General features: G+C 46.8%; 1 protein-coding gene across 1 annotated transcript in view; it reads right to left on the reverse strand.

The window, feature by feature from the left end:
* Positions 1 to 7,706: 7,706 nt before the first annotated feature.
* prr12b (proline rich 12b) overlaps positions 7,707 to 27,844 on the reverse strand; it is a 30,587-nt gene continuing 10,449 nt past the window's right edge. Inside the window, exons 7-16 of the mRNA XM_072442343.1 lie at positions 25,971 to 26,655; positions 23,201 to 23,640; positions 23,012 to 23,128; positions 18,142 to 18,275; positions 17,003 to 18,057; positions 11,767 to 11,886; positions 10,201 to 10,298; positions 9,987 to 10,118; positions 9,826 to 9,921; positions 7,707 to 8,888 (exon numbers count right to left, since the gene is read on the reverse strand). Of these exons, the coding sequence (XP_072298444.1) occupies positions 8,754 to 8,888; positions 9,826 to 9,921; positions 9,987 to 10,118; positions 10,201 to 10,298; positions 11,767 to 11,886; positions 17,003 to 18,057; positions 18,142 to 18,275; positions 23,012 to 23,128; positions 23,201 to 23,640; positions 25,971 to 26,655 (3,012 nt within the window). The 3' untranslated portion in view covers positions 7,707 to 8,753. The remainder of the gene's footprint in view (positions 8,889 to 9,825; positions 9,922 to 9,986; positions 10,119 to 10,200; positions 10,299 to 11,766; positions 11,887 to 17,002; positions 18,058 to 18,141; positions 18,276 to 23,011; positions 23,129 to 23,200; positions 23,641 to 25,970; positions 26,656 to 27,844) is intronic.

Consider the following 27,844-nt stretch of genomic DNA (forward strand, 5'->3'; position numbering starts at 1 on the left):
AGGTGTTTAAAATGCCAGTTCGCCTGCACAGTGTCTTAGGGTGGTCGGGGTGACACAGTCTGGTCCAGCAGCTTTTCACAGGTTGGATTTGCAAAATAGTCTGCACACATCCTGTTCCTGAACTATGAGAGTGATGGGGGAGGTGGGGGGGACCGGGGTTGGGATGGCAGAGGTGGCCACAGTGGGGGAGGGGGAGTCAAATCTGCAGTAGAAAGTATTTAGTTGTTGGGCCAGTTTTCCATGGTCAACAGAAGGTTTGTAGTTTGTGAGAAGCCGAAGCCCACTCCACACAGAGGCGGGGCCATTCCACACAGAGGCGGGGCCACTCCACACAGAGGCGGGGCCACTCCACACGGAGGCTGGGTTGTTATATGAGAACTGCTGCCTCAGACGTGTATTGTAACGGGCTCTAGTTCTCGACACCTCCCTGCTAAATCCATACTTTGCCTCTTTGTAGCGTTCTCTATCGTCAGGACTTAAATAAACTGTCTGTACTTTGGTAGTTCGTGATTGAGGTTCCCCTTGTTAAAATCGCCCAGGATAATACCTAAGGAGTACGGGAAGGAGTTCTCCACGCTTCTGACCTGCTCCGCGAGACTGCTTTGCAATTTTGTTGGACATTTTGTCTTTAAACAAAGGTTCATTAAACAGACATGTCGATTTGAGCACGATCACTTAGGTCTGTTGTGACTATATCATTGGTTTTATATGTCTTTATTGAGAACAAAAAAGTGTTCTATTCTGGAATAGACTGTATGCGGTGTAGAATAATGTGTATACTGTCGTGCCCTAGGGTTTATTTCCCTCCAGATGTCAATCAATCATATATTTTTCAGCAAGATACGGAACTTCTTATTTATTGATCCTCCAGTGCGTCCTCAGCTTGACACGTCTAATGTAGCTGAATGTGAAGATTCCAATCTCCTCCACAGATCAGGGTTCCCTCAGAGTGGTTCACAATCAGGTCCATGACATCATCATAGAAAGTGATATCGCCCCCTGGTGGAGCAGACACATTCAAAAGAGTGAAAACCTTTCACCAGTTCATCTGCCCTCTTTATCCTTACATTCAAAACTCTGTTCGAGATCAATATATCAACTCACTCTCTGTGTTTGTCTTTGTATGATGAATAATAGGCTTTTTAATAACAGAACTTTTTTAGTTTTTTGCCATTCAAATGTTTCTCTTGTAAATATACAATGTCCATTCTTTATTTTTTTGTTAAAATTGTTTTTCGTTTGATTGGTTTCAGTGTCATTCACATTTGACTTGTAACATTTCCGATGCCATTGGGTTGATTTTATTGATCTCACCGTTGACAACGTTAGAATGTTTTTAATCTCTCGAAAACAACAAAGATAAGAACACAGAACAACTGAAAAGGTAGAAAACAAAACAAATGGGTTCATGCTGGAAACGGGCATCGAACCAAAACCATCCATCTTCTTCTACATGCATTCAAATCACAAAGACATGACAGAAATCACTAAACAGTTTAAGACATAAAAGAGAAGAGTGCAAATAAATCCTTTTAGTCAAACACAGCAAAACAAAACAGTTTTTATCTTAGATTTGAACATTGTTAGAGTCTCACATCTTCAGGAAGATTTTAGTTGCATAAAACTGAAACACAGATTCTCCATGTTTAGTGCTGACTCTGGCACCAGCAGGAGGCCGGTCCATGTTTAGTCCTGACTCTGGCACCAGCAGGAGGCCGGTCCATGTTTAGTCCTGACTCTGGCACCAGCAGGAGGCCGGTCCATGTTTAGTCCTGACTCTGGGCACCAGCAGGAGGCCGGTCCATGTTTAGTCCTGACTCTGGCACCAGCAGGAGGCCGGTCCATGTTTAGTGCTGACTCTGGCACCAGCAGGAGGCCGGTCCATGTTTAGTCCTGACTATGGCACCAGCAGGAGGCCGGTCCATGTTTAGTGCTGACTCTGGCACCAGCAGGAGGCTGGTCCATGTTTAGTCCTGACTATGGCACCAGCAGGAGGCCGGTCCATGTTTAGTCCTGACTATGGCACCAGCAGGAGGCCGGTCCATGTTAAGTCCTGACTCTGGCACCAGCAGGAGGCCGGTCCATGTTTAGTCCTGACTCTGGCACCAGCAGGAGGCCGGTCCATGTTTAGTCCTGACTGGCACCAGCAGGAGGCCGGTCCATGTTTAGTGCTGACTCTGGCACCAGCAGGAGGCTGGTCCATGTTTAGTGCTGACTCTGGCACCAGCAGGAGGCCGGTCCATGTTTAGTCCTGACTCTGGCACCAGCAGGAGGCCGGTCCATGTTTAGTGCTGACTCTGGCACCAGCAGGAGGCCGGTCCATGTTTAGTCCTGACTGGCACCAGCAGGAGGCCGGTCCATGTTTAGTCCTGACTCTGGCACCAGCAGGAGGCCGGTCCATGTTTAGTCCTGACTCTGGCACCAGCAGGAGGCCGGTCCATGTTTAGTCCTGACTCTGGGCACCAGCAGGAGGCCGGTCTATGTTTAGTCCTGACTCTGGCACCAGCAGGAGGCCGGCCCATGTTTAGTCCTGACTCTGGCACCAGCAGGAGGCAGGTCCATGTTTACTCCTGACTCTGGCACCAGCAGGAGGCAGGTCCATGTTTAGTCCTGACTATAGCACCAGCAGGAGGCCGGTCCATGTTTAGTCCTGACTCTGGCACCAGCAGGAGGCAGGTCCATGTTTAGTCCTGACTCTAGCACCAGCAGGAGGCCGGTCCATGTTTAGTCCTGACTCTGGGCACCAGCAGGAGGCAGGTCCATGTTTAGTCCTGACTCTAGCACCAGCAGGAGGCCGGTCCCTGAGGTCCTCAGAGTCCGAGATGGTTCATATGGCACTAACATGTCAGAGATGTACTTTGGTGCTAGGCCATGGAGAGACTTGTACACAAGCAGAGCTGCTTTAAAGTCTCTTCTCTGAGCCACAGGGGCCAGTGCAGAGACCTGAGAACAGGACTAATGTGATGGTACTTCCTGGTTCTAGTCAGGACTAATAAGTTACAGTTACAGTCTAATCTACTGGAGACAAACGCATGGATAAGTCTCTCCAAGTCTGGTTTAGACACTATATTTCTGATTTTGGCAATGTTTTTTAGATGGTAAAAAGCTGCTGATGTTATTGATTTGATGTGTTAAAGTTCAAGTCTGAGTTCATTATTACCCCCAGATTTATAACTTGGTTTGTAGGTTTTAGAGCGAGACTCTGGAGGTGACGCTAACACTTTCTCTTTGTTTCTGTGACAAAGACGATGATTTCAGTCTTGTCTGAGTTCAGCTGGAGAAAGTTGTTTTGCTCCACAAACTGACTCTGGCACCATCAGGAGGCCCTCTGGCACCAGCAGGAGGCCGGTCCACACACTGATCTGTTGCACCAGCAGGAGGCCGGTCCACACACTGATCTGTTGCACCAGCAGGAGGCCCTCTGGCACCAGCAGGAGGCCCTCTGGCACCAGCAGGAGGCCGGTCCACACACTGATCTGTTGCACCAGCAGGAGGCCCTCTGGCACCAGCAGGAGGCCCTCTGGCACCAGCAGGAGGCCGGTCCACACACTGATCTGTTGCACCAGCAGGAGGCCCTCTGGCACCAGCAGGAGGCCGGTCCACCCACTGATCTGTTGGATGCAGTGACAGAGTGAATCCACTGGTCCAGATTCACCTGTGACAGTGAAACATAGATCTGAGTGTCGTCTTAGTCAGAGTTTATGTTCAAAATGCAGACAGCCTGACTGCACTTTAAAACATCCTAAGGACAAGATGCCGACACAAAAACAGAGCAGTGTAGTGTATTCTGTCCAATCCAGTGATGAAAATTGTCAAGAGCGGTGCATAGTGAGACTAAACAGCCTCTTCACAAGAGGCTTTATCAGCTCAGAAGACACTGGAGTTCAGGACCACAGAGCGTCGTGCATCTTCATCTTAAAGACACAAACCACTCTATCAAAGACAGTGAGGAGAAGATTCTGAGCAGGAGAAGAGATGGTTTGAAAGAGGAGTTAAAGAGGCAATCTTTGTTAGAGAATCTGTCCTTAAACAAACATGAAGGTTTAAGATTCAACCTTACGGATGTATATAATAGTGTCTTGAAACCCTGGAGCTGGTTAATGCCATTCTGATGCTAATCAGGTAGTCAGTGAGGAGGGAGCAAAAGTCAGTTTACAATAGGATGTGGATAGTCCACTACAGGGCGGATAGTAACAAAGAGGGTAGTTTCAAGTGAAACCAAATACTCCTTCATCAGGTGGCTCCGCCCGGTGGGTTTTTTCTAAAGCTGAAACAGCTGATCTTTTTCTACAACCTTGTTTTTACATGACGTGCATATTTTATTGCCTTTGTACTGCACTTTGGGCCATTGTAGTGTTTTTAAATGTGCTTTATAAACAAACTAGACTTGACTTGTGCCTTCCACGGTCACAGGGCCAGACTGCATGTCTCTGTGAGAGGGAAAATACTAATGCTGTGGACAGACTTTTTTACATAGTTATTGAAGCTCATTTTAAAGCACAATTTCCATGAAAACCATCATCAGTCCTGTTTTCAACATCTACTGATGTAAAAGCATGTCCCCCTCCCTCACTGCACACAGCGCCCTCCTCCCTGTCCCCACACTCCTCTAGCGCCCCCTGCAGTGTGCTGTCCACCTGAGAGAGAGGTCAGAAGGCTCTGCGGTGGAGCGAGAACCAGGCCCCCGCTGGGGCCCCGGGGCGGCTCTCTGACATGTCACTCAATGGGTTTTGGCACGATTGCATTGTCACTGGCGTCAGTTTACAAATGATCATTTGAACTTGTGTTCTACATTATTCGTCTGTGCAAACACTATGTCAGTGCCACTAAATAAAAGGTTAAAGCCTTGTGTTCCCGGCGTTAGAGGATGTCCCCCTCACATGGGCGTGTCCCCCTCACACTGGCAGGAGGATGCCCCCCTCACATGGGCAGGATGTCCCCCTCACACGAGCAGGAGGATGTCCCCCTCACATTGGCGTGTCCCCCTCACACGGGCAGGAGGATGTCCCCCTCACATGGTCAGGATGTCCCCCTCACACGGGCAGGAGGATGTCCCCCTCACACGGGCGTGTTCCCCTCACATGGGCATTTCCCCCTCAGATGGGCGTGTTCCCCTCACATGGGCGTGTCCCCCTCAGATGGGCGTGTCCCCCTCAGATGGGCATGTCCCATCTGATGGGCGTGTCCCCCTCACATGGGCGTGTCCCCCTCACATGGGCGTGTCCCCCTCAGATGGGCGTGTCCCCCTCACATGGGCGTGTTCCCCTCAGATGGGCGTGTCACCCTCACATGGGCGTGTCCCCCTCAGACGGGCGTGTCCCCCTCACATGGGCGTGTCCCCCTCAGACGGGCGTGTCCCCCTCACATGGGCGTGTCCCCCTCAGATGGGCGTGTTCCCCTTACATGGGCGTGTCCCCCTCAGATGGGCGTGTCACCCTCACATGGGCGTGTCCCCCTCAGACGGGCGTGTCCCCCTCACAAGGGGGTGTCCCCCTCAGACGGGCGTGTCCCCCTCACATGGGCGTGTCCCCCTCAGATGGGCGTGTTCCCCTCACATGGGCGTGTCCCCCTCAGATGGGCATGTCCCATCTGATGGGCGTGTCCCCCTCACATGGGCGTGTCCCCCTCACATGGGCGTGTCCCCCTCAGATGGGCGTGTCCCCCTCACATGGGCGTGTCCCCCTCAGACGGGCGTGTCCCTCTCACATGGGCGTGTCCCCCTCAGACGGGCGTGTCCCCCTCACATGGGCGTGTCCCCCTCAGATGGGCGTGTTCCCCTCACATGGGCGTGTCCCCCTCAGATGGGCATGTCCCATCTGATGGGTGTGTCCCCCTCACATGGGCGTGTCCTCCTCACATGGGGGTGTCCCCCTCAGATGAGCGTGTCCCCCTCACATGGGTGTGTCCCCCTCACATGGGCGTGTTCTCCTCACATGGGCGTGTTCCCCTCAGATGGGCGTGTCCCCCTCAGATGGGCGTGTCCCCCTCACATGGGCGTGTCCCCCTCAGACGGGCGTGTCCCCCTCACATGGGCGTGTCCCCCTCAGACGGGCGTGTCCCCCTCACATGGGCGTGTCCCCCTCAGATGGGCGTGTTCCCCTCACATGGGCGTGTCCCCCTCAGATGGGCATGTCCCATCTGATGGGTGTGTCCCCCTCACATGGGCGTGTCCTCCTCACATGGGGGTGTCCCCCTCAGATGAGCGTGTCCCCCTCACATGGGTGTGTCCCCCTCACATGGGCGTGTTCTCCTCACATGGGCGTGTTCCCCTCAGATGGGCGTGTCCCCCTCAGATGGGCGTGTCCCCCTCACATGGGCGTGTCCCCCTCACATGGGCATGTCCCCCTCACATGGGCGTGTTCTCCTCACATGGGCGTGTCTCCCTCAGATGGGCGTGTCCTCCTCACATGGGCGTGTCCCCCTCAGATGTGCGCGTCCCCCTCACATGGGCGTGTTCCCCTCAGATGGGCGTGTCCTCCTCACATGGGCGTGTCCTCCTCACATGGGCGTGTCCCCCTCAGATGGGCGTGTCCTCCTCACATGGGCGTGTCCCCCTCAGATGGGCGTGTCCTCCTCACATGGGCGTGTCCCCCTCAGATGTGCGTGTCCCCCTCACATGGGCGTGTTCCCCTCAGATGGGCGTGTCCTCCTCACATGGGCGTGTCCCCCTCAGATGGGCGTGTCCCCCTCACATGGGCGTGTCCCCCTCAGATGGGCGTGTCCTCCTCACGTGGGCGTGTCCTCCTCAGATGGGCGTGTCCTCCTCACATGGGCGTGTCCCCCTCAGACGGGCGTGTCCCCCTCACATGGGCGTGTCCCCCTCAGATGGGCGTGTTCCCCTCACATGGGCGTGTCCCCCTCAGATGGGCATGTCCCATCTGATGGGTGTGTCCCCCTCACATGGGCGTGTCCTCCTCACATGGGGGTGTCCCCCTCAGATGAGCGTGTCCCCCTCACATGGGTGTGTCCCCCTCACATGGGCGTGTTCTCCTCACATGGGCGTGTTCCCCTCAGATGGGCGTGTCCCCCTCAGATGGGCGTGTCCCCCTCACATGGGCGTGTCCCCCTCAGACGGGCGTGTCCCCCTCACATGGGCGTGTCCCCCTCAGACGGGCGTGTCCCCCTCACATGGGCGTGTCCCCCTCAGATGGGCGTGTTCCCCTCACATGGGCGTGTCCCCCTCAGATGGGCATGTCCCATCTGATGGGTGTGTCCCCCTCACATGGGCGTGTCCTCCTCACATGGGGGTGTCCCCCTCAGATGAGCGTGTCCCCCTCACATGGGTGTGTCCCCCTCACATGGGCGTGTTCTCCTCACATGGGCGTGTTCCCCTCAGATGGGCGTGTCCCCCTCAGATGGGCGTGTCCCCCTCACATGGGCGTGTCCCCCTCACATGGGCATGTCCCCCTCACATGGGCGTGTTCTCCTCACATGGGCGTGTCTCCCTCAGATGGGCGTGTCCTCCTCACATGGGCGTGTCCCCCTCAGATGTGCGCGTCCCCCTCACATGGGCGTGTTCCCCTCAGATGGGCGTGTCCTCCTCACATGGGCGTGTCCTCCTCACATGGGCGTGTCCCCCTCAGATGGGCGTGTCCTCCTCACATGGGCGTGTCCCCCTCAGATGGGCGTGTCCCCCTCACATGGGCGTGTCCCCCTCACACGGGAACAATAATTGGTGATTAAATAATGAAATATCAACACCAAGATGAAATGGTTCATGAAGTCAGTTTTATTTTTGTCAAATAGTTTTGGCAGCAGAAAAGAGAATGAGGTATGTACATATTTACAGAGAAAAGTCCGTCTCAGAGCTCCTGCTCATTCAGTGATCAAATCAGAGAACTCATGGTGAACGGAACTGAAGGAACATGAAGGTTACTGCAACTCACTCAAGCACAAACACAGAACTTTTCATCAAATCATCAAATTGTAAATCAGAGCACGTTAGGCCTTTGGCCTCTGCAATGGTACAATTGGTTTGATGAAACAAAGAAGGTAAATCTTAAATTTGTATTTATATAAAGCAAATAAATATTTTCAAATATGAAATGAAAGTGTCTTTATTTCATAATATTACATAGAAATCCATCCAAACACGCTCGTTTACAAACTACTTCTACAGAAGGATGGTTTGGACTTTCACCTTGTGTCTGGAGCCTTTGGTCACACTCTTCTCCTGTGGTCAGACGGTGGCAGAGCATACTGCACATGTACTTCTCTGTGGAGGCCTCCTCAGTGAGTGTGGCCCCTCAGATGGGAGCCTCCGGTCCCTGGTTCACCTTGACCGTTGAAGCTGTGACCGTTACGCTCTCTCACAGGACGTGGGAACAGTCACTGACCTCACGTCCTTCTTAAAGGACACATGTTATGAGAGTTTAAGCTAATTTACTCCAGATCATGTTATATTAGTCTTATGCTTTTAGTTTTTTTTCTTTTCTAAATACAGCAAGGAAGAGAACCAGGCTGACAAACTAAGGAACAGCGTATTAGCACCTCAAAGCCAACAGAGATGCTTTGTGTCATGAAATGTGAGCACCGAAATGTCCATAAAGTCGTTATAACATAATATGTGCCCTTTAACACACCCCTGTTTATCCCTTCCATTTAAGTCTAATTGTGTTATGGAAGTCTTCTGGCTCTTCGTGGGTCATTGCTGCAGCCGATGCTTTTGTACACAGTGAGCACATGTCTGTGGGTCAGCAGTCCTCTGGTGGGCCAGTCCTCTGGTGGGCCAGTCCTCTCCGGCTCAGAGCAGCTCATGCTTTGGCACTGAGGCTCAGGAGCTCCATGAAAGAGCCGAAGAGTTTGTCGATCCAGCCGTGGTTGGCCATACAGCGCTGCACCACCTCCTCCTGGCCCGGGTCCTCTGAGGCCTGCTCCATGCTCACAGTCTGCTCACGGGACAGGCAGAGGGGTCAGAAGGATTCACAGAGAAGCATTCACAACACAGACACCTCGACAGTCCCTCGCCTCGTCCTGCTGTAAAACCCGCTGCAGTCTAAGGCTTCATGCCTGATATATATTTTGACATCGGCTTCTTAAACATCACCTTCTAAAGTACCAGCAAGTACTACAACTTATTTGACTTATATTTCTCATCATATTGCGATGTAAGTGGAGTCATATCTCTATTATAAAAGTTACAGGAGAAATAAAAGGGATGAAAAAATAAAGCATCAAATATAAACACAAATAAAACAACCTTTAAACATCCAAGGGAAACGTAGGAAACAAGTACATCAAACAACAAGTATTTTTTAATTACTATTTTTATTCAATTTACTATTTGTATCAATGGCTTTAAAGTAGTTTCCAGCTTATACATGTATTTATGCCTTCAAATAAATGTTGGCCAATATAGTAAGTCGTCAATATTTTACATATGATGTTTATTATGCCCTACTCAGTGAAGTATTTTTCATTCTTTGGCTGTATTTTGGGCCATTGTGGGAGTGAGATGGCTCGTTGGAAAGCTTGAATTTCAAAGCTGATGCATATGTCACTTAAAGTTAGAGTTATGTACTTATTATACAGTCGTAAAAAAATAATATTTTTTTTTTAAGGTCCAGGTGGAATGCTTATAAAAGGCCTCTTCAAATTGAGTACATTTTAGGCTTTATTGAGTGTTTTTATTGTTTTATATTCCCAGGGGCTTGTTCCCTTTTATCAGCTGGTTGACAAAAGGGAAGGTAAGACAAACTCTAACGTATCTGTACTTGAATCCAAATGTATGATCCATTTATGATTCGTCTTTTACATATAGCTCAGTTCTACTTTCACTAGTACATCCTGTAGACACTATTGCCCTCCTCTAGCTGAAAGTCTTACCTCTTTCTTGCAGCGTAGAAAAGTGTGGTACTTGTAGTGGTGCAGCGCGTGGTAGAGAGAGTAAATCCGACAGGTTTCCACTGACAGCTGTAGCTCCTGTTAACACAGCGACCTCAGAACACAGACTTCAGCACATCCCGACATACAAGACCTTTACGCACCTGCTGTTTGGACGTCCGCCTCTTGGCATGACTCAAGGTTTTGCGGTTGTAACCCTCCCCACTCAGGCTTACACGCACCTCCCCGCAGTCCAGAGGGTCAGCGCTCAGTTTGGGGAAGATGTGCAGAGCCTCCTGGAAGGTAGAGAAGGACTACAGTAAGTAAAGAGAAGAACAAAGAAGACCAGAGTGAGAGCGAAGGAGAGGTGGGCCCCACCTGGTGAGGAACGGACATGTTGACCCGCAGCAACAACCTCCGCTTCTGACCGCTGAGAAGGCCGTCGATCTGCCGCATGGACGGGAGGTACAGCTCATCTGGAATAAAGTATGAGATGAAGTGAACTCGTTCTTGTTTGGGCTCCAACATTTTACAATTTGATGTATTCGTTTCAGGGGTCACTTTATATGAGATTCATTGTTAAGAAAAAATCCATAACTGAAAGAAATATTCAAACTAAAAATGCATAAATGTTGAAACTAGTCGGTGTGATCCTCATTCTCAGTTCTCAGATTTGATCTGCAGATTGAGAATGACTCTTAGATGAGAGTCAAAATGTCTTGTTTTTTCTAAGTCCAGATGAACTGTTGAAACCAAAATTCTTTCAATCAAACTCAGTTTTTGTTTCATTTGGATAGGCTCAGTAATTACAGAGATATGAACCTGCAGCCTGATCATTCAGTATAACTAGTAGACACGGAGTTCCATGCAGATGCCAAAGATCACTTAGCAACTCAGCTAGACTGGTAAGGTGTTAGAACTGCGGGGCTAGTGCCTTGAATAGCATTAGCTCACACAAAACTTCTAAATGATAGTGACCTAAACATCCTCGTACATGTTCCTGGTGAAGAGAGCAGATTCTAGACTGGTTTGAAGTGACATGTGTTCGGGAAAAATAAGTGTTGTCCTAACAAGTCCTAGAGTTTATCTACCATCATCCGGGACCCGCTGACTTGAATACTCAACACACTGTGCAATTATTGGCTATTCAAGCCTGACTATGCGTCCACACACAGAGGTTTAGCTCAGAAGGCCAGCTTAAGAAGTGCAGAGCATATCGCTTTTGTGAGACAACTTGTCCAAAGAGACTGATCATGTTGGAGAAGGACAAGTTCTGTGCAGAGGTGTCCTTGTTCAGACTATGCACGAGATGGAGAACTCTGCAACATGGACGCAAGCTGTTTGTCAAGCCAAAGGTAAGTGAGCAAAATTAGGTGGTGTACAAAGGCAAGACAGGCAATTGCTTCAGGCCCCTTGATCAACATCGGCCCCCAGAGGCTAGTCCTTAGGCTCATTACAGTACTTTCATTTAATTGATAGATCTCTTCATTGGCTGCAGTCTTATACTTGACATCATATGTGACATCAGTGAGCCCAGTTTCTGCCAATATCCAGCTATGGCATTATTGTTTCAAAGCAGAAGAACCATACCAAAGCCTCTTGTGGTGACACCTTTGCAACGCCACTGGTGGTGTGTAATAAATACAGATTTGGAGTCTACAATAACAATGACTAATCGTAGAAAAAGATTCAGTTGTATCATCTGGACACTGTTTTTGAAAAACGAGACGTTTCGACTTTCAACCAAAAGTTTATTTCATTTTGAATCTGGAGATCTAGTCTGAGAACTCGGACATTTATCCTAAACTGGGCTGCGAACGCCCTGGCCAACGGGCGGTGCCTCCTAATAATAGCCTGTCCTGTTTATCTATTTGTTTGCACTGTTTTAAGTTTCCCTAGAAACTCTTTGTTTGATGAGAGATGCATGTGGTGCATGTGGCTCACCATCAGTGTCCTCCAGGGCTTGGATCATGTCTGGATCCAGGGCAGTGCTGACCAGCATCTCAACATAGCTCCTGAACAGGTCCCTGAGACCGCGGCTGTTCAGGCCTCTCTGAGCAGAACCTATGGACAACCAAGAGGTCATTCATCCACAAGGACCTCCATCACGCCAAGGATGACATTCAGCATTCAAAGGACCTTCAGCATTCAAAGGACCTTCAGCATTCATAGGACCTTCAGCATTCAAAGGACCTTCAGCATTCAAAGGATCTTCAGCATTCAAAGGACCTTCAGAATTCAAATGACCTTCAGCATTCATAGGACCTTCAGCATTCAAAGGACCTTCAGCATTCAAAGGACCTTCAGAATTCAAATGACCTTCAGCATTCATAGGACCTTCAGCATTCAAAGGACCTTCAGCATTCAAAGGACCTTCAGTATTCAAATGACCTTCAGCATTCATAGGACCTTCAGCATTCAAAGGACCTTCAGCATTCAAAGGACCTTCAGCATCCAAAGGACCTTCAGCATTCAAATGACCTTCAGCATTCATAGGACCTTCAGCATTCAAATGACCTTCAGCATTCAAAGGACTTTCAGCATTCAAAGGACCTTCAGCATTCAAAGGACTTTCAGCATCCAAAGGGCCTTCAGCATTCAAAGGACTTTCAGCATTCAAAGGACCTTCAGCATTCAAAGGACTGTCAGCATTCAAAGGACCTTCAGCATTCAAAGGACTTTCAGCATTCAAAGGACCTTCAGCATTCAAAGGACTGTCAGCATTCAAAGGACCTTCAGGATTCAAAGGACTTTCAGCATTCAAAGGACCTTCAGCATTCAAAGGACTTTCAGCATCCAAAGGACTTTCAGCATTCAAATGAGCTTCAGCATTAAAAGGACTTTCAGCATTCAAATGACTTTCAGCATTCAAAGGACCTTCCGCATTCAAAGGACTTTCAGCATTCAAAGGACCTTCAGCATTCAAAGGACTTTCAGCATTCAAAGGACCATCGGCATTCAGAGGACTTTCAGCATCCAAAGGACTTTCAGCATTCAAATGAGCTTCAGCATTCAAAGGACCTTCCACATTCAAAAGACTTTCAGCATTCAAAGGACCTTCAGCATTCAAAGGACTTTCAGCATTCAAATGACTTTCAGCATTCAAAGGACCTTCCGCATTCAAAGGACTTTCAGCATTCAAAGGACCTTCAGCATTCGTAGGACCTTCAGCATTCAAAGGACCTTCAGCATTCAAAGGACTTTCAGCATTCAAATGACCTTCAGCATTCGTAGGACCTTCATCATTCAAAGGACCTTCAGCATTCAAAGGACTTTCAGCATTCAAATGACCTTCAGCATTCGTAGGACCTTCAGCATTCAAAGGACCTTCAGCATTCAAAGGACTGTCAGCATTCAAATGAGCTTCAGCATTCAAAGGACCTTCAGCATTCAAAGGACTGTCAGCATTCAAAGGACCTTCAGGATTCAAAGGACTTTCAGCATTCAAATGAGCTTCAGCATTAAAAGGACTTTCAGCATTCAAATGACCTTCAGCATTCAAAGGACCTTCGGCATTCAGAGGACTTTCAGCATCCAAAGGACTTTCAGCATTCAAATGACTTTCAGCATTCAAAGGACCTTCCGCATTCAAAGGACTTTCAGCATTCAAATGACCTTCAGCATTCGTAGGACCTTCAGCATTCAAAGGACCTTCAACATTCAAAGGACTTTCAGCATTCAAATGACCTTCAGCATTCGTAGGACCTTCAGCATTCAAAGGACCTTCAGCATTCAAAGGACTGTCAGCATTCAAATGAGCTTCAGCATTCAAAGGACTTTCAGCATTCAAAGGACCTTCAGCATTCAAAGGACTGTCAACATTCAAAGGACCTTCAGGATTCAAAGGACTTTCAGCATTCAAAGGACCTTCAGCATTCAAAGGACTTTCAGCATCCAAAGGACTTTCAGCATTCAAATGAGCTTCAGCATTAAAAGGACTTTCAGCATTCAAATGACCTTCAGCATTCAAAGGACCTTCGGCATTCAGAGGACTTTCAGCATCCAAAGGACTTTCAGCATTCAAATGACTTTCAGCATTCAAAGGACCTTCCGCATTCAAAGGACTTTCAGCATTCAAAGGACCTTCAGCATTCAAAGGACTTTCAGCCTTCAAAGGACCTTCGGCATTCAGAGGACTTTCAGCATCCAAAGGACTTTCAGCATTCAAAGGACCTTCCGCATTCAAAGGACTTTCTGCATTCAAAGGACCTTCAGCATTCAAAGGACTTTCAGCATTCAAATGACTTTCAGCATTCAAAGGACCTTCCGCATTCAAAGGACTTTCAGCATCCAAAGGACTTTCAGCATTCAAATGACCTTCAACATTCAAAGGACTTTCAGCATTCAAATGACCTTCAGCATTCGTAGGACCTTCAGCATTCAAAGGACCTTCAGCATTCAAAGGACTGTCAGCATTCAAATGAGCTTCAGCATTCAAAGGACTTTCAGCATTCAAAGGACCTTCAGCATTCAAAGGACTGTCAACATTCAAAGGACCTTCAGGATTCAAAGGACTTTCAGCATTCAAAGGACCTTCAGCATTCAAAGGACTTTCAGCATCCAAAGGACTTTCAGCATTCAAATGAGCTTCAGCATTAAAAGGACTTTCAGCATTCAAATGACCTTCAGCATTCAAAGGACCTTCGGCATTCAGAGGACTTTCAGCATCCAAAGGACTTTCAGCATTCAAATGACTTTCAGCATTCAAAGGACCTTCCGCATTCAAAGGACTTTCAGCATTCAAAGGACCTTCAGCATTCAAAGGACTTTCAGCCTTCAAAGGACCTTCGGCATTCAGAGGACTTTCAGCATCCAAAGGACTTTCAGCATTCAAAGGACCTTCCGCATTCAAAGGACTTTCTGCATTCAAAGGACCTTCAGCATTCAAAGGACTTTCAGCATTCAAAGGACCTTCCGCATTCAAAGGACTTTCAGCATCCAAAGGACTTTCAGCATTCAAATGACCTTCCGCATTCAAAGGACTTTCTGCATTCAAAGGACCTTCAGCATTCAAATGACTTTCAGCATTCAAAGGACCTTCCGCATTCAAAGGACTTTCAGCATCCAAAGGACTTTCAGCATCCAAAGGACTTTCAGCATTCAAAGGACCTTCCGCATTCAAAGGACTTTCTGCATTCGTAGGACCTTCAGCATTCAAAGGACCTTCAGCTGAGTTTGTCTCAACATATTTATTTACTGGCACTCATACTGGATAAAATTTCCTTGCATTAATTGATTGTGTGGGTTCTTTTTTATTCATTCATTTTTTCCCAAAAAAGATTTTCTGGCCCAAAAACTGCATTAGACAACTGCAGTGTGAAATTGGAAAAAGAGGGTAGAGACATTCAGCAAATGGTCTAGGCCAGGAAGCGAATCCACAATGTTGAGATGGCAACAACCTTACATGTATAGAAAAGTGCACGTACAGACAAAAACCTTGGTGTGGTTGTTTTTCTTTTTGATCTTATAAAGATGGTTTTATTGTTCATTGTTTTATTGAATCACCAAAACAAGTTCTTAAGTTTGTGAATTCTGTTCAATGGCAATAACAATAAACTTTTTCTGATTCTGATTCTCTGTTGTTCATTTGATTATTTATGTGGGAGTGTCTACAGAGCCGAAACTGCCATGTTATTTTGTGCCGCGGCTCCTGAAACTGCTGCACTATTTGACCGCGCCGGGTTATGGTTAGGGTCAGGGTCAGGGTTAGGGTCAGGGTCAGGGTTAGGGTCAGGGTCAGGGTTAGGGTCAGGGTTTGGGTTAGGGTTCGAGTCAGGGTTAATGTTAAGGTTAGGGTTAGGGTTAGGGTCAGGGTCAGGGTTAGGGTCAGGGTTAAGGTTAGGGTTAGGGTTAGGGTTAGCCATGAGGCTATTTGACCGCGCCGCGGCTCTGCAGCCACGGCCTATTTATGTACCAGAAAACATTTGAGTGAGTGACATATGACAGCTCTAAGTGTGGAATGCACATATGCTAATCTTGCCGGCAAGATGAACTCTTGCAATTTTTGTGAGTTCACAAACTCTTGAGAATCCATCTCGTTCCCATTGATCTGTTTGCAGTCCGCTCCAGTGCTAAACGGGCCAATCACACGGCATTTAGGGCTGGAACCAATCACAGAGCAGCATTGTGGTTTGGGCCAAAGTCAAACCAACCAAACCAAAACGTGCACACGATGGCACTTTGTACATTTGTGGACGAGAAAGAGGACTGTGCTTTTCTGAACACTGGATTTAGATTGTTCTGCTTCTTCTGCTGTTGTGACGATTCGACCAATTAGTGCGAAGTATTTGACTAACGTTCCGATGACTTTTGGGGAGAGACTGATTCATGTGAAGGACTCAGATCAGTCTGGAATGATCCAGGAAACACAAATGCAGAGGTGCAGACGGAGCACTTATAGTGAAGCTTCATGTGCCACAAACATTACATTAAAGTCAGTCCTACGTTAAACGAGCTACGATAAAACTCAGATGCTAATCAAAGCCACGTCTTTCCTGAAAAAATGTCCTGTGGTCCAAAACAACCACAGATTCTCTCACTTTTCTGTAAAAGTCTAATTTTTCCTCTATCTCTGCTGTAGTTTCATAAATCTTGCAGGTGAACAGAACGCGTCTCTGCTTCGTCCCTCTCTGTTACACATAAAGTAACTCACTATTTGATTAAATGCCTGCCTGTATTTCTCAACATCTAATCAATAGGAACATGAACATAACCTTAGCTACAAACAATAAATGCTAAAAGCTAATTATTATGACACTTGTTGAAATGTTTGGTGCTGTCGTCATGGTGCTGCACATGTGCAGTTGGTGCACAGGAGACAAAGCTGTCTCTGGTTCCACTTCCCATGGTTTATTCTGTATTGAATGAACCAGGTCCTCAGTGGAAAGAGAATGCTCAGCTGTGGCAAATGAACATTCAAGATTCCCGCAGTATTGCTCATTGACCTGTAGAGGTCACTAAAAGACACTTCCAGCCAAGCTTCAGCACCAGAAATGAAGTGAAATAGGCTTTTTTTAAATGTCTTAATTTTAGTTGTGACACAGGGTCATTTTAGATTTGATTGGTAAATCACTGCTTGCCTTGATTGTCCTGCACATCACTGACATCTGCTTCTTATTTCACCAGTGAGGATCTACATTGATCCCATAAGGAAACACTATATGTACGTTGTTGTACTCACAGGCAGTGTGTGTGTCTTCGTCACTCGCAGGTGACGAGTCCGACTCGGAAGAAGAAGACCTCTGTTCCGCACATGTCCTGCTCCTCTTCTGTGGGGGCTCTGCTGGCTCTAGGTCAGTTCTGCCTCTGGCCTCGGGGCCCTTCTCGGCATCCTGGTCCTTTGGCCTCCTCTCTCTGAACCTGCCGTGCTCCCTCCTCAGCGTTGGCATGTCATTGTGTCTCTCCACTTTTTCTCTGCTCTTTTGTTGGTAATTGCATTTGTCACTTTCTCCTTTGTCTCCTTCTCTTCTCTCTCTGCACATACTTTCTTTCCTCTCGTTCTCTCTCTTCTCTTTGTCTCTCCTTTCAGTCTCTTTCCTCTCATTTTCTCTATTGTCTTTGTCTCTCCTCTCGCTCTCTCGTTTCTCTTTTTCCCTTCTCTCTGTTTCTCTTTCTCTCTTCTCACCTTCTCTTCGGTCTGTTTCTCTCGACTCACTCTCTCTCCTCTCACTCTCTCTCCTCTCGATCTCCTTCCTCTCGATGTCTTTCCTCTCGCTCTCTCTCCTCTCGCTTTCTCTCCTCTCGCTCTCTCTCCTCTCGCTTTCTCTCCTCTCGCTCTCTCTCCTCTCGCTCTCTCTCCTCTCGATCTCCTTCCTCTCGATGTCTTTCCACTCGCTCTCTCTCCTCTCTCTCTCTCTCCTCTCGCTCTCTCTCCTCTCACTCTCTCTCCTCTCGATCTCCTTCCTCTCACTCTCTCTCCTCTCACTCTCTCTCCTCTCGATCTCCTTCCTCTCACTCTCTCTCCTCTCGCTCTCTCTCCTCTCACTCTCTCTCCTCTCGATCTCCTTCCTCTCACTCTCTCTCCTCTCACTCTCTCTCCTCTCGATCTCCTTCCTCTCACTCTCTCTCCTCTCGCTTTCTCTCCTCTCGCTCTCTCTCCTCTCGCTCTCTCTCCTCTCGCTCTCTCTCCTGATGCTCTCTCTCACGGTTCTCTCTTCTTCTATTGGCTGATGTCTTTCATTTGGAGGAGGGAACTGAGGATGAACCGAGCTCAGATGGTTGTGGAGCGGTTGCCGTCTGCCAGACATTGTATTGTAAGAAATCAAATAAGTAACAAATTTGTATATGAAAAACTGAATTGAGTTATAATGAGCCAGTCACCTGACAGTCAGAGAGGCTCGGTGCCACGGCTTGCGGGAGCAAACTCTCACATAGTCTTTTTTGTTGATGTTCTCCAGAAACTTCACGTACAATCGTTGGTATTGTATTTTGGCATCACCAAAGTATCCCAGATACTGAAAAAAACAAAGTAATTGTACGCAATCCATGCAATACAAGTCAAGGCTGAATGAAAAACATGCTGTGTGGAATCTGTTTTTGTAAAAACTCTTTCATATAGAGATTCATTCTAACGCAACATTTATGTCTAAAGTGCAATAGTGTGTTCTGTGCACATGTTTACACACATGCCAGACTTTCTCAAACTTTGTCTCGAGTTTGCATGTTTTTTCATGCTTTTCATATTCATTATGTCCCATGTGCGAAATTTGCACTGCGGCCAGAGAAAGACGTACATCTCAACAGCACATCCACATTTTCCTTTATTAAACATGATTTTGAATAATAAAAGATAAATATACCCGCAAGCGGCAATGATCGGCCCTCGCCACGCCGCCGCCGCCACGCCGCATGAGGAGGGGCCGCTAACGCGCCCCAATTGTTCTTTTAGTACGCCTACTGCTGAATCTGTGACGCTGTCACATCTTCTCTCCTTTGTTTTACCATCAATTCTTGGCAAAATGTGCGGCTTTGCCGCACAGACACCGTGACTCTTTGAATAAAAATGTGGATAACTTTTGATGGTCCTGAAGATGAGTCTCACCAAATTTCAGGTTAATAGGGCTAATGCCCTGGGAGGGGTTTGTGAAAGTATAAAGTGTAAACATGTTCTGGTGATTTCTCCATTGGAATAACATGGGAAGTTTTGGTCATTGCTACGGCAACGCCATAACAATTATGACATGGGTCTCATTGACTTTTTTGATGGGGCCAAAATTGAGCTGTGTGTCAAATTTCATATAATTTCGCAAAACTAAACATTTAACCTCCATATAAAATCTGTAGGGGGCGCTGTGGCGCCAAATTAATTTATTTCACTTCAAGTAGGTTTAGGGCAAAGAGTTTAACAACTGATTCTAATTTGACGCAATTCGGACTTTATCTGCGCAAACGGCAGAAATGTTAAATTTGGGAGATTTCTGAAATTCTAGCTACAGTTTGCGGCTTCGCCGCACAGAGACCGTGAGAGGTATCAATGTAATTTGAATAACTTTTGATGTCCCACTCCTCAGTAGCATTTTCACCAAATTTCAGCTTTTTAGAGCCAACGCCCTGGGAGGAGTTCGTAAAAGTACGACGTTTGGAAAAACTCCAGAGTCATGCTTAGCTATTTTTGAAGCAATATGGCCGACATGTGGTTGGGCGGACGGCGTTGCCGTAATAATATTTTTTACTTCTCTTGTCACCATCTACCTCTGCGCCAAATTTCATGATTCTACAATCAGATTTTTTTTAGGTCATTTCCTATCTCTCAATGCATTTTTGGTACATTTGGGGGCGCTGACGCGCCAATTTTTTTATTTTAGAAAAGGGAAATAGCCAGAATGTAGAGAGGCACGATTTTTAGAGGTGTGCAAATTTTTGTGACTTTTCGTCAATGTTCACTGGGTGAAAAATAGGGGGGTTGGTCCCGAGAAGAAAGAAGAAGAAGAAAGAAGAATATTCCGATGCGAAAACAATGTTTCCCATTTTTCAAATATCATAAACTATACATTTTCGGAAAGCGCTCGCGCTTTCCTACCTCATGGTGTGGGTCCCTGGTCACTGACGGGTACTTTCGTTAATTTTGAGTGGGCTCCGCCCACTTTGTGTTTTTGGCCCTCTATACAGTAATAATGTTCAATTTTTGCATTACATGCTTATATGCACGGAACATGCAAGAGATGGGGAACGTATTCGTGAGCTACTTAGCGCAAATGAGTGCTTTATATGGGGATGACGACCGCTTCGCTTCCCAATGTAAAGTGCTCGTTTAGTGCGCACTTTTGTTAGTGCGCTCAATTTCCTGCGCACTATGTGCGCACTTTTGCAGCCGTGCTTCGCACGGCCTTACGGGACTAATAGGCCTCTTGCCAGCTTGTGGCGCTCGGGCCTAATAATAATGATAAATTCCATTGAATATAATTTTAAAACTACTTTTGATCACTCTTTGTTGTCATGCAGCCCAATAACTTTCTATTGCTGTCCAAGCAACAAGAAAAAAACTTTCTGGACCAGTAGTTCCTTCACTTTTTTCCCTGTACCAAACTGGTACCTTTAAATGGTGCAGGTTCAGATGGAGGTGGTTCAGATGGAGGTTCAGATGGAGGTTCAGATGGAGGTTCAGATGGAGGTTCAGATTGGGGATTATCGGTTTGTTGTGAGGAAGTCTTGACATTGAGTTTGCGTGAACCAAGTAATTCCAACTGGTATTTGATGGTGATCTGGTGCCACATGCCACATGTATGGATGATGGTGCCACATGTTTGGATGATGGTGCCACATGCCACATGTATGGATGATGGTGCCACATGCCACATGTATGGATGATGGTGCCACATGTATGGATGATGGTGCCACATGTATGGATGATGGTGCCACATGTATGGATGATGGTGCCACATGTATGGATGATGGTGCCACATGCCACATGTATGGATGATGGTGCCACATGTATGGATGATGGTGCCACATGTATGGATGATGGTGCCACATGCCACATGTATGGATGATGGTGCCACATGTATGGATGATGGTGCCACATGTTTGGATGATGGTGCCACATGCCACATGTATGGATGATGGTGCCACATGTTTGGATGATGGTGCCACATGTATGGATGATGGTGCCACATGTATGGATGATAGTGCCACATTTATGGATGATGGTGCCACATGCCACATGTATGGATGATGGTGCCACATGTTTGGATGATGGTGCCACATGCCACATGTATGGATGATGGTGCCACATGTATGGATGATGGTGCCACATGCCACATGTATGGATGATGGTGCGACATGTATGGATGATGGTGCCACATGTATGGATGATGGTGCCACATGTATGGATGATAGTGCCACATGTTTGGATGATGGTGCCACATGCCACATGTATGGCTGTTGGTGCCACATGTTTGGATGATGGAGCCACATGCCACATGTATGGATTTTGGTGCCACATGTATGGATGATGGTGCCACATGTTTGGATGATGGTGCCACATGTATGGATGATGGTGCCACATGCCACATGTATGAATGATGGTGCCACATGCCACATGTATGGATGATGGTGCCATTTGTATGGATGATGGTGCCACATGCCAAATGTATGGATGATGGTGCCACATGCCACATGTATGGATGATGGTGCCACATGCCACATGTATGGATGATGGTGCCACATGTTTGGATGATAGTGCCACATGCCACATATATGGATGATGGTGCCACATGTATGGATGATGGTGCCACATGCCACATGTATGGATGATGGTGCCACATGCCACATGTATGGATGATGGTGCCACATGTATGGATGATGGTGCCACATGCCACATGTTTGGATGATGGTGCCACATGTATGGATGATGGTGCCACATGCCACATGTTTGGATGATGGTGCCACATGTATGGATGATAGTGCCACATGTTTGGATGATGGTGCCACATGCCACATGTATGGATGATAGTGCCACATGTTTGGATGATGGTGCCACATGCCACATGTATGGATGATGGTGCCACATGTTTGGATGAAGGTGCCACATGCCACATGTTTGGATGATGGTGCCACATGCCACATGTATGGATGATGGTGCCACATGTATGGATGATAGTGCCACATGTTTGGATGATGGTGCCACATGCCACATGTATGGATGATGGTGCCACATGCCACATGTATGGATGATGGTGCCACATGTTTGGATGATAGTGCCACATGCCACATGTATGGATGATGGTGCCACATGTATGGATGATGGTGCCACATGCCACATGTATGGATGATGGTGCCACATGCCACATGTATGGATGATGGTGCCACATGCCACATGTATGGATGATGGTGCCACATGCCACATGTATGGATGATGGTGCCACATGTATGGATGATGGTGCCACATGCCACATGTATGGATGATGGTGCCACATGTATGGATGATGGTGCCACATGCCACATGTATGGATGATGGTGCCACATGTATGGATGATGGTGCCACATGCCACATGTATGGATGATGGTGCCACATGTATGGATGATGGTGCCACATGCCACATGTTTGGATGATGGTGCCACATGTATGGATGATGGTGCCACATGCCACATGTTTGGATGATGGTGCCACATGTATGGAAGATAGTGCCACATGTTTGGATAATGGTGCCACATGCCACATGTATGGATGATAGTGCCACATGTTTGGATGATGGTGCCACATGCCACATGTATGGATGATGGTGCCACATGTTTGGATGAAGGTGCCACATGCCACATGTTTGGATGATGGTGCCACATGCCACATGTATGGATGATGGTGCCACATGTATGGATGATAGTGCCACATGTTTGGATGATGGTGCCACATGCCACATGTATGGATGATGGTGCCACATGTTTGGATGAAGGTGCCACATGCCACATGTTTGGATGATGGTGCCACATGCCACATGTATGGATGATGGTGCCACACGTTTGGATGAAGGTGCCACATGCCACATGTTTGGATGATGGATACTCTTCTGTGTGAACATGCTGTTTGTTGCAACAAAATCATGCTCAGGATCAGGGTGAGATACTGTGGCTCACTGTTAGAATTCAATTTGTCAAGTTCAGTCCTGACACAACACCAGTGGTTCATTCATGCATCTTGTATGGGAAACATAATTTGTGATATGATTTAATAAAAGGAAGAAGGAATCATGCGTACATTACTGGTAGCACCGTATTGCCTCTGACCATCTTTAATCTCTGGACTAAACTTTTGGAGCAAGGCCTTCTGCACTCTCCAGATAGGTGGCGGTTCCCTGCCTGTCTGCAATGCCATCTGATAACAAAAACGTGGAGTTTAATATTTACCATATTTTATCACTTAAATATAGTAGACTCATTAACCAACCTTCAAACTTCCAATGTCCTCAGTTCGCACCACAAACTCATCCCGTTCTCGGAAGATTCCCTCCCCTTCACTCTCACTGCCCTCTTCCTCACTCTCCCCGGCGATGGCTGCACTGGCCTGCTTTTTTGCCAAGTGCAGTGACGTGACCCTTTGTGGGGCCTGGACCTCTTCCGGAGTAGGTGGTGTTGGTGGAGGGGTGGCTGATGAAGATGGTGAGGGAGGATAAGGTACAGCCAGATCCTGGGTCTTGTCCAAGGATACTCGGGGTGGAGGCGTGGAGGGTTGTATGATAGTGTTTGGAAGATGAACTGGTTGGTCATACGGGCGCTGGGAACCTTGAGGAGGTTCAAACTGGTTTTGAGGAGGATCAGAGGAGGATAAACCGTCTACGGGCACAGGCAACTGAGGCAGTGGTGAGGATGGATGACCAGGCACAGCTCCTGAAAGGCAGAATATGATGTGATTGAGGTGGACATCAGCCATGTTTGTACTGGCCCTGACCCCCCAGACTAGTTCGCTTTAGAGCTCTTTGTCTGTGTCTCCATGCTCAGAGCCTGGCTCCACAGCTCTGCTACATAAGCAACTCATGCCACCTAAACTACACTTAAACAAATCTTAATAAGGCTGAGCAAAATAATATGTCTGTTTGCCGTAACCCGACCGACCCGATATAAAACCAGCCGAATATCAAACACAAATATCAGCATTTTGTTAAAAAATGTCAAATTATTTTATTTTTCAAATAATTCACCCACTCACCGACCCGATATTTCCTAAAGCGCAATGTTGCGTGATTTTCAAACGCTAGCTGACTTAACTTTCATCCCAGGCGACACATAATGCATTGCGCAAACACAAGTGCGTACTCATTTTTGGTCCTCCATATGCGTCTGTAACAAAACAGACAATGCATTAAAGAACCTATAATGCTTTAGAACTGTTGACTTCTCTCTGTCAGCGCCACTGGCCTGGCCACCTTTCATGTCGCTCTGCGTCATGGTGTGGCTTGATTTAAATTTTCCTCGCGCGTTGCATTCTGGGACTGAAATACGCCCAGCAGCGTCATCACAACAAACATGGCGGCGCCCCGCATGTTCCCCCCACTCGCCTTCGCTACCAAAATAAAGGATAACAACGTACAAAAGGTCGATTGAAATATCTTAAAATCGGGAGATTTAGTCTCCTGATCGGGTTGAAGCCCGACCCCTGGACTGTTGAAGCCTGACCCCTGGACTGTTGAAGCCTCTGACCCCTGGACTGTTGAAGCCTGACCCCTGGACTGTTGAAGCCTGACCCCTGGACTGTTGAAGCCTCTGACCCCTGGACTGTTGAAGCCTGACCCCTGGACTGTTGAAGCCTCTGACCCATGGACTGTTGAAGCCTGACCCCTGGACTGTTGAAGCCCGACCCCTGGACTGTTGAAGCCTCTGACCCCTGGACTGTTGAAGCCCGACCCCTGGACTGTTGAAGCCTGACCCCTGGACTGTTGAAGCCCGACCCCTGGACTGTTGAAGCCTGACCCCTGGACTGTTGAAGCCTGACCCCTGGACTGTTGAAGCCCGACCCCTGGACTGTTGAAGCCCGACTCCTGGACTGTTGAAGCCTGACCCCTGGACTGTTGAAGCCTGACCCCTGGACTGTTGAAGCCTGACCCCTGGACTGTTGAAGCCTGACCCCTGGCGGTCACTCCGAGTTAAAAAATGACTTTTTTTTGCCTTCAAAGTAAAAAAAAAAAATAATTTACCTCCCATCCGACCCACTTGAAAAATGTTGGGTCGGGTTACAGCAAACAGACAATTTATTTGGGGCAGCTTAAATCAAATCTAAATCATTCTTGAATTATACCTTTGAATCATGATCTCAGCAATTCAAAAAAGTAAGTTTTATAATTTGAAGTATGTGTTGCTGTGAGACGTGGCTAAAGCAAAAGTAAACAGGAAATTACTTCCGGAGTATCCTCAGCTTTTTCTGAATTAATTTTACGTCTATGCGCCTCTGTCTATGTCAGGGGTCTCCAACCTTATTGCCTTCGTGCTACTTTCACAAGAAAACTATCTACCGTGAGCCACTCAAGTTCCGAAATATTATATAGCTTATTTTTAACAACCCTCAGAAAACTTAGAAGACATCATAAGTGATTTCCTTTATTCTGGTACATTTCCACTTGCCTGCATGATGTGATTTTAATTTATTTTTAGTAACCCCCCACCCCGTTACCCAGAGGCCCTGAGTTTGGCTGCACAACCCTTTGTCTTTCACATCATTACCTCTTTTTTCTCCTTCCCTCCAGGTAACACAGTCTGCAAAGGTTTATGGCTAAACTTTTGTTTTATAGATACTTTTACAACGTTTGTCTTTTGCAAGAACGAGTCTGACTTCCGTGTGTCACTGCATTGTCAAGCTTGGCTGAGACAGCAACACAATCATTTAATTGATGGGTAATTAACAAATAATATGTTAATACAAGAAGAGGGTGAGCCAACAGTTGATTTGATAGGACAAATGCTTGTAATGCGATAGAAAGTGATACATCTGCTACAGTTAGGAGGGTCTAAGGACAGAGGACTCTGGAACATCGTCCCTCGTCCCACGGACATTGTTTAATCCGTTTTTCACTGTCGTCCTCAAAGGCAACTGTTGTTGTGATTTTGGGCGTTACAAAAATAAATTGAATTGAATTGAGTATGAGTATGTTTTGGGAATTCAAGCTATAGGTCGGAAACTCTTGCTCTATGTAATGCATTGGCTTTGAAAAATGTTATGGACTTACCTTCAACCATCTCTGGAATCTTCTGCTGCTGCTCTATTGGACACTCAGGCTTGACTGTGTCTTCCTGCAATGGGTCAACGTCATCAGTTTTGTCCTCATTCGCTGTCTCCACTTCGTCCTCTCCTTCCTTTTCTTCACGAGACATTAGCTCCTTCTCCATCTCTGGTTCAACCGATGAACTTTGAAGTTCATCATTGTAAGTTTGGCTGTTGGGTGTTCCACAATGGTTTTGCGTTTCTTCTGTTACCGAGTTAAGTTGGGATGCGTCAGGGAGGTTGCTCTGTTCGGCAGCATTGGCTTCGAGGGTCGCCCCAATTGTCAAGGCTGGGGTAGCTGCCAGCAGGCGTGGGTTGTCGTAGAGCGTGGAGATGGCGCATGTGATGCTCTGCTGGAGGTCGCCATTCTTGCCTACGCAGTCCTCCTCGTCCGAAGAAAAGGAGGGCAGGGCTTCCAGGTTTCCGTTTAGCTCCTGGTCTAACTGGCCGCTGGGACTGGAGCTGCATGGGACGGCCTTCTCTCCCTCACTGGAGGCTGGTTGCGACAGGGCAGGTGAGGGAGTTGAGTCCAAGTTCAGCTCAACCTGGCCGTCCGCTGGCTCTGGGCTCGACTGCTTGTTGTCCGTTTTAAGAAAATCCAGGAAAGAGCCTACTACGTCTGGTTTAAGGTCAAAAGTCTTTTCATCATCCTGAAACAAAACAATGACTTCAGACCAACTTGTTCAGAAGGAGTTGAAATAATCTCATAATTTAAAGGTGAATTCTGTAACTTTTCTGGTGGAGGTTCTGCTACCTATCTTCACTCTAGGTGTTCTAGCTTAGCCTGGATTGTTCCACAGGAATGCATTAATCTGTCTTGCATTTATTTAAAAGCTCTAAAATAACATTCAGACTTCAAATTCGCACCTTTGCATCTGGAAGACCGGCGCATAGGACACTCGTCTCCTAGTCAGCTCATTTTCCACATTTGCGGTGTTTGTTGTGTTTCCCAGTGTGTTTGGTCTCATCGTGGTTTAGAGAGGGGCTTTGGTGTATTTGCTTTAAATACGGCCACAATTTCCATCCACAACCGGCCGTTTGATGAGTGGAATAAAATAATGTCAAGATATGTTTGGCAAGTTAAAACAAATATTCAAAGGAAAAAGGAGGTTGAATTTAACTGAAAAATGACTTTTTTCAGCTCAGATCAGAGCGTTGCTGGTGTGAGAATATGTATCAATACAAAAATATTAAGATTAATGTTGTGCTGGGGGTTCCTGTACAGGCCTTACTGGCAGATGACAGACGGTTGAGCCAATTGGAGAAAGTGTAAAATTCCTGGGTAAAATCTATGTTTACGACATGGAAAGAGGTATTCAAAGCGTAATACAACCTAAACAAAGACATTCAAATCTTAAGATGGTTGCCTTATGACTTAAGTTTTGCACCAAACAGCAAATATTTGAGATTTAAAGTCTGGATTACAGACGGTATAAAGGTTTTCAGATCAGGTTGTAAAGAAAATCAAATGAAAAGCTTTGATGTGTTGAAAGAATCCTTTGGCTTGGAGAAACAGGACTTTCACAGGTATTTACAAATGTATGTTCATTTACAAATAAGAAATTATTATAAATATATATGAAAAATTAAACAAAGCATCAACCACTATATCCCTCTTACTGAAATATCTATTAAAGGTCATAAATTAGAAGTTTCAAGGGGAAAAACATCTAGATTATATAAAAGTATTAATCATTTGGTCAGTCACTCTACTAAATATATTACAAATAAATGGAATGAGAGGGTAATTTTGTTTCAACTGATGAAGAATGGGGAAATATGTAATGGAGGACCAGAAAATCACATGTTTGGAAAGAGTTCAGTTGTAAAATTGAAACA

The sequence above is a fragment of the Eucyclogobius newberryi genome, unplaced genomic scaffold (genome assembly GCF_026437365.1).
Source record: "Eucyclogobius newberryi isolate DKJ021-1_F unplaced genomic scaffold, fEucNew1.0.hap1 SCAF_13, whole genome shotgun sequence".
NCBI lineage: Eukaryota > Metazoa > Chordata > Actinopteri > Gobiiformes > Gobiidae > Eucyclogobius > Eucyclogobius newberryi.